The following is a 12,633-nucleotide window of genomic DNA, read 5'->3' on the forward strand; positions in this document are numbered from 1 at the left end:
GCCCTACAGTGGGTAGTGCGTACGGGCTAATACTTCACTGGTGCCAAGCTTCCTCCCATCCAGGACCTAAACTCAGCAAAAAAAGAAACTGTATTGCACAGCGTTGAGATGGCCTGCAATGACAACAAGCTCAGTCCGATGATGCTGAGACACCCCAGACCATGACAGACCCCCCCCCCCCCCATGTTTTTACACTGCTGCTACTCGCTGTTTATTATCTATGCATAGTCACTTTTCCCCAACCCAATGTACAAACTACCATGACTAACTGGTACCCAAGCACATTGACTCTGTACAGGTACCATATATAGCCTTGTTACTGTTATGTAATTTGATTAGATTTTTTTTAAATTACTTTATTTAGTAAATATTTTCTTAACCAACAAGGCCGTTCAAGAAATGAAGTTAAGGGCTTGTGAGTAAGCATTTTACTGTAAGGTCTACCTACACCTGTTGTATTCTTCAAATGTGACATAAAATTTGATGTGAAATGTCACTTGCATGTTCTGTTCCTTTGAATTACCATAATCGAAATGTGATTTCTGTCATTCTGAGCACCGTTGCCGGACACCCTAATCAGGTTACGCACCCACTGAATATGGGTCCGGTAAATTTCTCAAATGTACAGGTAAATGAATGTGCTGCTGGTCAGATGTCCGGCGCCACATTTTCCTGGGTGTGCTTTCTAGGATAGTGTTGTCACAATACCAGTATCACAATACTAGGAAGCAAATCATAAAGTGGACTGAATTTCTTGAGGAAAACGGTCCTAATGTTGGGGACAATACTGCCTTATGTTGTCGCCCAGAGTCACATTTAGTTTATTTTGCAAGATATAATAGCACACAATATTTTCCAAAAGTAGGCTTTAAAGGACCATAGTTTTTTTTTGTGCTTTGTTTTCTTTTTTACCTAGGGAAATCTGGTATCGTAGTATCCTGATTAGTACTCTAGAAGCACACTCTGGTTTATTATTTTATATTTTTTGTATTTTTATAAATGTAACCTTTTGTGTGCCACCCCTCACCCATTATCTGTCACCTGGCATTTGGCCATGACCACCTTGTCATGGGTGTTTCTGAGACCTTTAAAGACACACACACCGAGATCCTTAGGCCAAGTGGAAGGATTGCGCTCCCCATTTCAGAGGAGATGAGGGGGAGGCAAGTTACTGAGTGTTGGGAAGCCACATGGGCAACCTGGTCGCTCCGACTAGACATAACAGTACACGTTTTCTTTTTACCTGTACTATGTAACTCAAAAACGTATAATACAAATGTGTGAGAGACCGTGTTGACATGGGTGAATGGCATTACCACTAAGCCTGTTTCGACTCCCATCGTTTTAATTATGGCATTTATCTATTGGACTTGACCCATTGGATGGAACTGACCTAATGGTCGGAAGAAGAGGGGGAGAAAGAAGAGCAAACGGAGTGGGAGGAAGAGAAGGAAGGGTGGTGAAGCCGAGTAATCTAATTGGTTTTCAAGTGGGATTAATTAGTCTCCAATGTAGCTAGGTTAATTCCTTCTCTTCCTCCTCCTTCCGGCATCAGCAGTCTTCTCAGGTCAATCTCGCTCCCTCTTTCACAATCTTTCTCCTTCCTTTTCAGTCCAGCAGTCTGTCTTCTCTGCTTATCCTGGGTATCCTCCAGTAGCGTTGGTGGCCATTTGACCTTTTAAAAACCTTTAGTGACGGGGCTAACATTAGGAGGTGTGTGTGCACGTACACACAGTACAAGTCAAACGTTTGGACACAGCTACTCATTCAAGGGTTTTTCTTTTTACTATTTTCTACATTGTAGCAAAGACATCAAAACTATGAAATGACACATATGGAGTCATGTAGTAAGCAAAAAAGTGTTAAACAAATGAAAATATATTTTATATTTGAGGTTCTTCAAAGTAGCCACCCTTTACCTTGACAGCTTTGCACACTCTTGGCATTCTCTCAACCAGCTTCATGAGGTGGAATGCATTTCAGTGAACAGAATTTCTTTCCTTCTTAATGCGTTTTAGCCATTCAGTTGTTGTGGCAAGGTAAGGGTGGTATACAGGAGATCCTTGGCTATTGGCTAATCAGGGACACTTAACCTGTAAGCTGATTGACAGTTTACCTTTTACTGCAGATCCAAAACCCAGACCTGACCAGAAAGAAAACGGGGATAGACCTACCTGAATTTGTCCACTGATTTCGCATACATTAGTCTCAAATGATGGTGATGTTCACGTCGGGCTCAATTCTAGCAAACAAGTAGCAGAGACCTGAGGACACCATCCAACCTGGAACTGAGTGAGTGAGTAGTGTTTGGTCTGATGCTATTTTGAAAGCCAAGAAGAAAAATAAAGTACATTACAATGATTTATTTTATGGGGACTGAATGCTGAGTTAAGGTTCCCAGGCTTGCAAGGACAGACCAGATACAAATTAAAGTGGCACTAAGATGTGAAGTAAAAGGTGTCGAGGCCTTTGCACCCAGCAAGTGGCAGGAGTCTTCGAAGCATCCTCAGAAGCCCTCTCTTGCTGTTCAAAGACCATTCACTAGCATTTTCTAAAATAAATCTGCCTCCAGAAATAAAAGCTTCTCCCAAGTGGGTGAGACACCTACTTCTGCTGCACTGCTACTTGGATTCCACCCGGCGATCTCCTGAGCTACCGCTCGCCTCCAGCAGTCGCGCACTGTTGGGGCGAGTGACTCTGAACTTACAATGCCTTAAAGATGAAATGCATTTCTTGTGCATTTTGCTATTTGCCTCATGACTCCTGCATACTTTGTAGTCAGCAAACTTTCTTTACCCAACCGTGGGACAGACTGTTCCCACACTCGGGACTCTGACTCTCTATTTTGTTTACAGACTTTTGGCCTCCCATCCTATTCTAACCACCTCTTGCCGGCTTTGTATTCATGTTACCTTTTATTTATTTATTTATTTATTTTACCTTTATTTAACCAGGCAAGTCAGTTAAGAACAAATTCTTATTTTCAATGACGGCCTGGGAACAGTGGGTTAACTGCCTGTTCAGGGGCAGAACGACAGATTTGTACCTTGTCAGCTCGGGGGTTTGAACTCGCAACCTTCCGGTTACTAGTCCAACGCTCTAACCACTAGGCTACCCTGCCGCCCCTGATGGAAATGCTGTACAATATGATCTTGTTGCCATCTGATGCACATTCAGATGTCATAAATCAGCACTGCAGAGCTCTCCCAGTCCTATGCAGTGCCTTGATTGTATTACTGTTGATGATATCTGGAAATGTGCATGTATTGTTGCTAGCCCCAATTCTGACTAGTGCTCTGATATCTGCTTCACTGATTTCTGCTCCTGTAAAAGCCTGGTTTTTCGGCACGTTAACACTAGAAGCTTATTACATAAAATGGATCAATTGGAAGTGTGGGTTCACAGCTCCAATCCAGATGTGTTGGTCATTACTGGGACGTGGTTAAGGAAGAGTGTTTTGAATACTGATGTTAACCTTTCTGGTTATAACCTTTTTCGGCAAGACAGATCTTCCAAAGGTGGGGGAGTGGCATTTATTTTCTTTACCAAGGATCACTTTCAGTGCTCTGTCTCCACCAAGTCTCCCCCCAAACAATTTGATTTGCTGGTTTTAAGCATTAAACTTTCAAATAGCTCTTTGTTGACTGTTGCTGGGTGGTTGTGTCCTCCATCAGCACCAGCCTGTACCCTACCTGCCCTAAGCTCTCTCCTGGCCCCGTACACTAAGTCTGAATTTCAAGTTCATAACAACCGGTAATCAGCCTTTTTGGATGCCGATTATGGCCGATTACATCGCAATCTACGAGGAAACTGTGTGGTGGGCTGACCACCTGTTACGCGAGTCCATGTCAAAAGGACCTTGTGGCTGTAAGGAGCCGAGGTAAGTTGCTAGCTAGCATTAAACGGATCTTCTAAAAAAAACAAATATTCTCAATCACTAGTTAACTACACATGGTTGATATTACTAGGTTAACTAGCTTGTCCTGCGTTGCATATAATCAATGTGGTGTCTGTTAATTTATCGAATCACAGCCTACTTCAACTTCGCCAAACAGGTGATGATTTAACAAAAGCGCATTGCTGAAAAAGCACAATCTTTGCACAAATGTACCTAACCATAAACATCAATGCCTTAATCAATACACAGAATATTTTTTTTATCTGCATATTTAGTTAATATTGCCTGCTAACATTAATTTATTTTAACTTGGGAAATTGTCTCTTCTCTTGCGTTCAGTGCAAGCAGAGTCGGGGGGAATATGCAACAGTTTGGGCCGCTTGGCTCATTGAACTAATTTGCCAGAATTTGACATAATTATGACATAACATTGAATGTTGTGCAATGCAACAGCAAGATTTAGATTTAGGGTTGCCACCCATTCGATAAAATACGTAACGGTTCCGTATTTCACTGAAAGAATAAATGTTTTGCTGACCATATTAATGACCATAAGTTTTGTATTTCTGTGTTTATTAAAATTAAGTCTGATTTGATAGAGCAGTCTGACTGGGCGGTGGTAGGCAGCAGCAGGCTCGTAAGCATTCATCCAAACAGCACTTCACTGCGTTTGCCAGCAGCTCTTAGCAATGGTGCTGGCAATACATAACCTAAAACCTCTTAACTGGGAATATTGAGGAACTGGGAATATTGAACCACCAGCTTTCATATGTTCTCATGTTCTGAGCAAGGAACTTGTATGTTAGCTTTTTTACATGGCACATATTGCACTTTTACTTTCTTCTCCAACACTGTTTTTGCATTATTTCAATGTTTCATTATTTATTTGAGACTAAATATATTTTATTTACATTTAGTTAAAAGGAGTTCATTCAGTATTGTTGTAATTGTCATTAGACTAAATTTAAAATATATATATATATATATATCGGCTTTTTTTGGTCCTCCAATAATCTGTATCGGTGTTGAAAAATCATAATCGGTCGACCTCTAATCCTGACTGTTATAGGCCCATTTCTATTTTGACCTGTTTATCGAAAGTGTTGGAAAAACTTGTCAATAATCAACTGACTGTCATTCTTGATTGCATACCCGAGAGAATACTAGAAATCTGGTTTCTGCACAGGTTATGGATGTGTCACTGCAACCCTAAAGGTCCTCAATGATATCACCATTGCCCTTGATTCTAAGCAATATTATGCTGCTATTTTTATTGACTTGGCCAAAGCTTTTGATACAGTAGACCATTCCATTCTTGTGAGTATTGGTGTCTTCTGAGGGGTCTTTGGGCTGGTTTGCTAACTGCCTCAGAGTGCAGTGTATAAAGTCAGAAAATATGCTGTCTCAGCCACTGTCTGTCACCAAGGGAGTACCCCAAGGCTTGATCCTAGGCCCTCTTCTCAATTTACATCAACAACAGCTAAGGCAGTAGAAAGCTCTCATACATTTATATGCAGATGATATTCTTATACTCAGCTGGCCCCTCCCTGGATGTTGTGTTAAATTCTCTACAACAAAGCTTTCTTAGTGTCCAACAAGCTTTCTCTACCCTTGAACTTATTTGGAGGTGTTCAGAACAAGGTTGTGGTCTGGTAAGAAGAATGCCCCTCTCCCCACCGGTGTGATTACTACCTCCTGAGTGTTTGAGCTTGAAGTAGTCACCTCATACAAGTACTTGGGAGTATGACTAGACGGCGGTACACTGTCCTTCTCACAGCACATATCAAAGCTGCAGGCTTAAGTTAAATCTAGACTTGGTTTCCTCTATCGTAATCACTACTCTTTAACCCCAGCTACCAAATTAGCCCGGATTCAGATGACCATCCTACCCATGCTAGATTAGGGACTTAATTTATAGATCGGCAGGTAATGGTGCTCTGGAGCGGCTAGATGTTATTTGCAACCAATGCACCTTATAGGACACATCACTGCACTCAATACTCTTCTGTAAACTGATCATCGCTGTATACCAGTCGCAAAACCCACTGGTTGATGCATATTTATAAAACCCTCTTAGCCTCACTCCCCCCTATCTGAGATATCTACTGCAGCCCTCATCCTCCACATACAACACCTGTTCTGCCGGTCACATTCTGTTAGAGGTCCCCAAACACACATCCCTGGGTCGTTCGTCTTTTCAGTTCGCTGCAGCTCGCGACTGGAACGAGCTGCAACAAACACTCGAACTGGAGTTTTATCTCAGCTGTATCTCTTCATTCAAAGTCTCAATCATGGACGTTCTTACTGACAGTTGTGGCTGCTTTGTGTGATGTATTGTTGTCTCTACCTTCTTGCCCTTTGTGCTGTTGTCTGTGCCCAATAATGTTTGAACCATGTTTTGTGCTGCTACCATGTTGTTGCTGCCATGCTGTGTAGTAGTGTTTTCTCTCGTTGTGATGTGTGTTTTGTCCTATATATTGTCTTTATTTTTAATCCCAGGCCCCCATTTTCCTTTTTGGTAGGCTGTCATTGTAAATCACAATTTGTTCTTAACTGGCTTTCCTAGTTAAAGGTTAAATTAATTCAAAGTTGAGGTATGTAGATTTAACATGGACTTAGCATAATAAAACAGACTTAAGTATTTTTTGTTTGTTAAAGGAATAGTTTGGGATTTTGGCAATGAAGCTCTTTATCTACTTCCCCAAAGTCAGATGAACTCGTGGATACCATTTGTATGTCTGCTTGCAACTTAAAAAGGAAGTATGCTCTCTAGCGTTTACACTAACACTAGTTAGCAACTGTGCAATGACTGGAAGTCTATGGGAACAGCTAGCATGTCGACTTCGTCATTACTCTAATCCTAATTAGCACTGAGTTGCGAAATGACATCTTGTTTCCTTCATACTGTACGCAGCGACTTACAAATGGGTGTCGACAAGTTTATCGGACTCGGCGGAAGTAGATAAGGGGCTTCATTGCCAAAGGGGGTCAGTTGAGGCTGTTGCACAGTAGTGTCCAGCAGTGGTTGGAGCCTGAGCAAATTGTTAGGGTCTAAGTAGGATCCTTAAGACCTCTCTCCATCTCTCTCATCTCTCTCCATCTGTTTCCCTCATCTCTCCTTCCCTTCCTCACTTGCTCTTTCTGTGTCCCCATCTCCTCCCACTCCTTTCTCCATCCCCCCCCTAACAGACAGATAGAAAGCGTTAGCCAGCATTCCTGTCGCTCCAGCCCGTCCACAGCTGAAGCCCTCTCTCAAAGCAACTGTATTGTGACCCAGCAGCCATTGTTATAACAGGACAAAGCCCCTATCAAAGCCCTGCTCAGGGTCAACTGGGGCCAGCCTTAAAACACGCACGCACACAGGCACGCACGCACACAGGGGGAAATATACGCACACGCTTTAGATACAGGGGATATGCGCAGCCAGAGCCCAGCCTAATCCACTGCCAGAATGTGTGTGGACCACGAAGGGACATGCTTTTTTACCAACTTTTTTGCTGAAGTTAACTGATGCTTTCTCTCTCTCTCTCTACAGAATGAAGCTGGATGGAGGGATCTGATCTGAGATGGGGTTTCTGTGGTGTACCCCTCTAACTACATCCCTCCACCGCCACCCTTTGACCTCGACCCCAAGGCTGGCCCTCTGCCACCACCCTTCAACCTCGACCCCAAGGCTGGCTCACAAGGTCACGCCCCCTTTGAACCACAACACCACGAAGATGAAGACGGAAGGCGCTCGCATTTTAGTCTTCATATATATATATATATATATATATTTATTATTTTTTGTGTTTTTTTTCTGTTTCGTCAGTGGCTGGTTTTGACGCTGCTCTCTCTCGTCGTTAAAGGACTTTAGATATAAAAACATTATTTCTGATCTACAGCACAAAAAGGGAGCTTCGCTCAAACATGGTATCGCTGTAAGTTAATAATAATAATAATAGCCAAATAATAATACAACTCTTAGACTGGGTTGAGACTGGTCAGTAGAGTTTACTCTAAAGTATTACTCTTATCTTAGAGTTTACTCATCTTCTCACTGAGAAACTGCTACATGTATTTAAAGCCACATAGTGCATTTGTTATCCTGACATGGTTTATTTAGTATTTTTCTATTAGCAGAAAAGGGTACTGGACTCGACGATAGTCCCAATATTTTCCATAGAAGACGCAAGTACTTTATTTCCACTCAAGGGCCTTATTAGCACAGGTCTGGCTCACAGATGTATGGAGATATATACACATACACACTTTCACTTGTCTGTGCTCTTTAGGCTACAGTCAGGGCCGTAACCAAGGTTTTTGTGAGGTCTGGATTTTTTTGAGGGGGTGGGCGTTGAAGCTCATTTACTGCATTTCTGTACAATTCAAAAAAAACTATTTGTAGAACAGCAAAACAAGCAAAAATGACCACCGCTATTATCACCTTGGCTGCTGTAGGTTCATTCATTCACCTCAGTCGATCTACAAACGTATATTAGCTATACAATTGTAATGTTATATCCCTGAAAGGGGGGTGAAATAGGAGGAATGATTCAAACTGACACAGCATCGGCGACTGAGTCAGTTGTAATGATGAATTGCAGAAAATCACATTTTTACTTCTCTTTTCTCAAATTACATAGCATTAATGTTTGTATCCCTAGGCATTACTAATCAAGCTCTGCACAAACGCATCAAAGGAGCACACCGATCGTATTATCACATGCACATGAATTATTAGTATATTATGATTCTGTTATGATTCTGATATCAGTGATGTAGTGGTAAATAAAAAAAGTTCTCATTTACCAATATAAATGAGAACGTATGTCATTTTTAGTGTACTGTATTTTCATTTCGATTCGAATGTAATGTCGGCCTAGGCCTGTAGGGAAGATGGGCCATGTGGAGATGTTCATATTGAAACATATATATTTTAAGTTCCTAACCTGTTTAAAAGATTAGTACAGATTTTTCTCAGGGGGGCCCAGACCCAAGTTTGGGAACCACTCCTCTGCTTCCATTGCAGCCTGCCTCAACCTTAACACTTGAGTGCCACATCACTGTCTGTTTCAGTAGCCTACTCTCTGTAAAGCAAAGTTATTGTGAGATCTTAACCTATTTTTTTGTTTTTTGCTCCTGTTGAGGTCGGCTTCGTTTAACATTAGCTTAATCCTTCTAGCTGGTCCTCGGCCTGTGCCACAAGAGGGCAAAGTTAGCCGTTTGAGAGCGTGGTGAATGTGCTGCTAAAAAGGAAAATCCGGGGAGGCAAATCCAGGGGACGCAGGCGAACATAACGAACAAACCACTGTTCCTGATTCCACTCGTTCGCAAAGAAGCCGGCGTGATTTAAAAACAGCCAGATCAAGAATGTAAGTGTTCTGAGCTTTGATCAATGCTGAAAGCAATATTCAGATATTGACCCATAATATATTATTTTTATTAGAAAGAAAATGAGAGGTCCGGACCGCTGTGTCCTCATGCAGTTACGGCCCTGGTTACAGTGACTGACCACACACACGATGCCCCCTGTTGCAGTGACTGACCACACACACGATTCCCCTGTTGCAGTGACTCCACTAATCCACCAGTAAGTGTGCTGGGTGACACACGGGGCTGGGGTGACGTTAGGGGTTCCAGTAACCTGACTCTACACCCCCCCCCCCCCCCCCCCCTCCCCCAAGGTGCAACATACACACACCGCTGCCAGCCCCTAACTTCCCTGGTTACGCACCGCTGGACCCCTCCCATTGCCAAGCATGTAGGCTGGCTGTAGTGAGGGAGAGATCGCAGGGGAGTGAGGGTCTATTCTCGGCCTAAACTGGGAGCCACAAGAACCAGTTCAGAGAGGTTTTCAGGATATGACAGTAAGGCACAACTAAGGCCAAATACGTTGTCTAATATGTTGCTTGGAATTTGTGTGCCATTTAACAGAGGAGTGATCAATTTACCATCCTAACTGAAAGACCGCTGTAGGTTTTCCTCTTAATTTTCTTTCAGTATTTTGACTCGTGTGCCATGCCTTTTAAAAATATTTATATATATCCCTAAAAAAAATGTACCCTCCTGTCTCCCTTCTGAAAGGCTGGAAGCAGTGAGTTCTACTAGAGTACTGTTGTGTATTTTTCTGTGCATTCTCTGTCATCCTTTTATATAGTTAACCCACTCTATGGGTGTAGGTGGGAGGAATGGGGGGGACAGAGGGAGATGATGTTAGTGGCACTATCGATTGCGTGACTGGAGTGTTCATTTTATTCGCTCGCCTGATTATTCCCTCGCTTCCTTCCCCCTCTTTTTCTAGATCCCTTAGTCATTTGATATGATGACTGAACCAAAATGTCAGTGAGAAGAAAATAAAAAAGAGCTTGATGCTTGTTAGGAAAGGGGGGGGGGTTAGAAGGGCTCAAAAGTATCATGGTACGTCTTGTCGGTGTGTTAACTAATGTATGAAGATGATTGATGATGATATATTTGTTGGTGCAGAATAATGGACTGTGGAAAAGGTTGACACCCACCCGAGCAAAAAAAAACAACCCGTCAGATCCCATTTGGTACAACCAATGTCTTATATGGTACTGTTGCGGTGCACAGAACCTACTGTTACTGTATGTTATGGAAAATGAACCGTTACTATACCTACCCAAGGCTGAAACCATAGAACTAGAATCCTCATCATTCTAATTCTGTGGTTGGAACACGTTTTAAAGGCTGTACTATGATTTTATTTCTTTTTTTGGTTACGCTGCAGCGCTTTTCAGCTATTAGATTTGAACAATACAAAAGCTTTATTTGGCAAGACTTTCTGTGATTTAAGAAGTCTTACTTAATCAATTAAATAAAAAATAGGCTTGATTATCGATACTCACATCAGCCTGGTTCAGTTCTGTACTATTTGGTGGATGATGATTCTACTTTGTTCTGTTGATATATTATAGGCCAATATGGTCGGGTCCCACACTTCTTACTATCGATGTATTGGACATGCATTCTCAGTAGTGTGCTAGTGTGGATGTTGGAACAGAGCCGTAGAGTTTTGAGTAAACAATAACAACAAACCCTTTTTAGGAAATAATGGGGGAAATTCTAACTACATAATATATTACAGAGGAACTACACGGTACTGCATAAATAAATGTGCAACAGTATTTTTATTTTTGTTTATCTACTTCATAGAAAGGGCAGAAGTTAAATCTCCATAGTTTTTTGGGTGTTGTGTTGATACTTTTGATTGAACACTTAAAGACGGGGTTTAAAATTATTTTTAAGCTAAACGGAGACAGTGGGATAAACTTGTTTTCAAGAGTATGACGATGTAGACACTTAGCAGTTTTGTAAAAAAAAAAAAAAAACAGAAAAATAAAAAATAACCTCTGCCTGATGTTTTTGTAACTTACTATTTTATTTGCTGCTGTGTAGTATTACAAAATAACCAGTTTGAATGCGGTTGATCTGATGGCAACCATGACGGTGTCATTTTCATTGCTACCCGTGTTTTCTTTCAGAACTTAATGGCATTGTCATTTAGCTTTATGGAACAGACAGTTCTTCATACGGTGGAGGTGTTAATCCTCATATGTGCATTATATTTCTCTGCAACGTATGTCCTTAAGGGGGGAAAAAAGGTGTTAAAACAACAAAAAAGAAGAGAAATTATTTAAATATGATAGTATTTTTTTCATGTTAATTGCGCCTCTTTCTTTTCTTTTTTTTCTCTCTCACTTCAGGGGAGATGGGGTCCTAATGGAGGAATTTGGAGCATAGTGTTTATATTTATCCAACTTTTTTGCTTTCAATAGAGCTATTGCAATAAAAGTGTTAATGTACATCTTACCACCTCAACTGTCCCTTATTATTTGTGTGTGTGTACGTATTAGTAAGCCTTGTCTGAGCCAGAATGGCCCGTGGGGCTAGAGTTCATCTACTGTTTCTGGAGTGTAAGCGGAGTTGATGTACAAGTACAGCAGTGAAGGCTGCTGAGGAGGATGGCTCATAATGGCTGGAATGGTATCAAACACGGTTTCCATGTGGTTGATACCATTCAATTGACTCCATTCCAACCATTTACTAGGTGTCATCCTCCCCTCAGCAGCCTCCACTGAAGCACAGTATACACACGGTCCCCTGTCCAGGGGGTATGGTGTGTACTACATGTCATAAGTTGACTCTTTGGCCAATGCACAGTGACTATGCTTCAAAAGGTCTATACCCAGAATGCAACTGGCCAACAACAGCCACTGACTGATAGTTGGACCACCTCTCTGAAATAAAATGTTGACCTTCTAACAGTTGAGGGCTCGAGTTACCTTTTGGCTCAAACAACTTATACCAGTGTTTACCAACTGTTCTGTTTAGTTGTCTACTATGATCAAAAGCGGACCCTGACAGCAGTGGAATTCGAACCCACGCCCCCAAAGAGATCGAGCACCTTTAGACCACTTGGCCACACTATCACCTAACCTGTCACACAACTTTGTTTGTTTTGGCAATCCCATGATATCCTATCAAGTCTAGATCTACTGAACTTGTAACCGTTGTGCACATTTCACACTAAATATCTATGTGCCATTTCTGAAAAGACTGCATGTACAAATATATTGAGATTTTTTTTGCCCAAACCTTCCCGCACAAAGCCCTAACCTGCAAGGAGAGTAACCTAAAGAGCCCCTGCAGCCAGCTGGTTCTGGCAACACAATTGCACCTAACCAAATTAAGAGGAAACAAAAAGAGAACTACTTGACACATTGAAGAAAATA

At 41.7% G+C, this 12,633-nt stretch overlaps 1 protein-coding gene across 1 annotated transcript in view; it reads left to right on the plus strand.

Annotated features, from left to right (window-relative positions):
* The window catches only part of LOC110500338 (insulin receptor substrate 2-B), a 33,906-nt gene extending 22,196 nt beyond the window's left edge, over positions 1-11,710 (plus strand). Inside the window, exon 2 of the mRNA XM_021577652.2 lies at positions 7,434-11,710. Coding sequence (XP_021433327.2) covers positions 7,434-7,438 — 5 coding nt within the window. The 3' untranslated portion in view covers positions 7,439-11,710. The remainder of the gene's footprint in view (positions 1-7,433) is intronic.
* Positions 11,711-12,633: the final 923 nt, after the last annotated feature.

Source organism: Oncorhynchus mykiss, chromosome 21 (assembly GCF_013265735.2).
Source record: "Oncorhynchus mykiss isolate Arlee chromosome 21, USDA_OmykA_1.1, whole genome shotgun sequence".
NCBI lineage: Eukaryota > Metazoa > Chordata > Actinopteri > Salmoniformes > Salmonidae > Oncorhynchus > Oncorhynchus mykiss.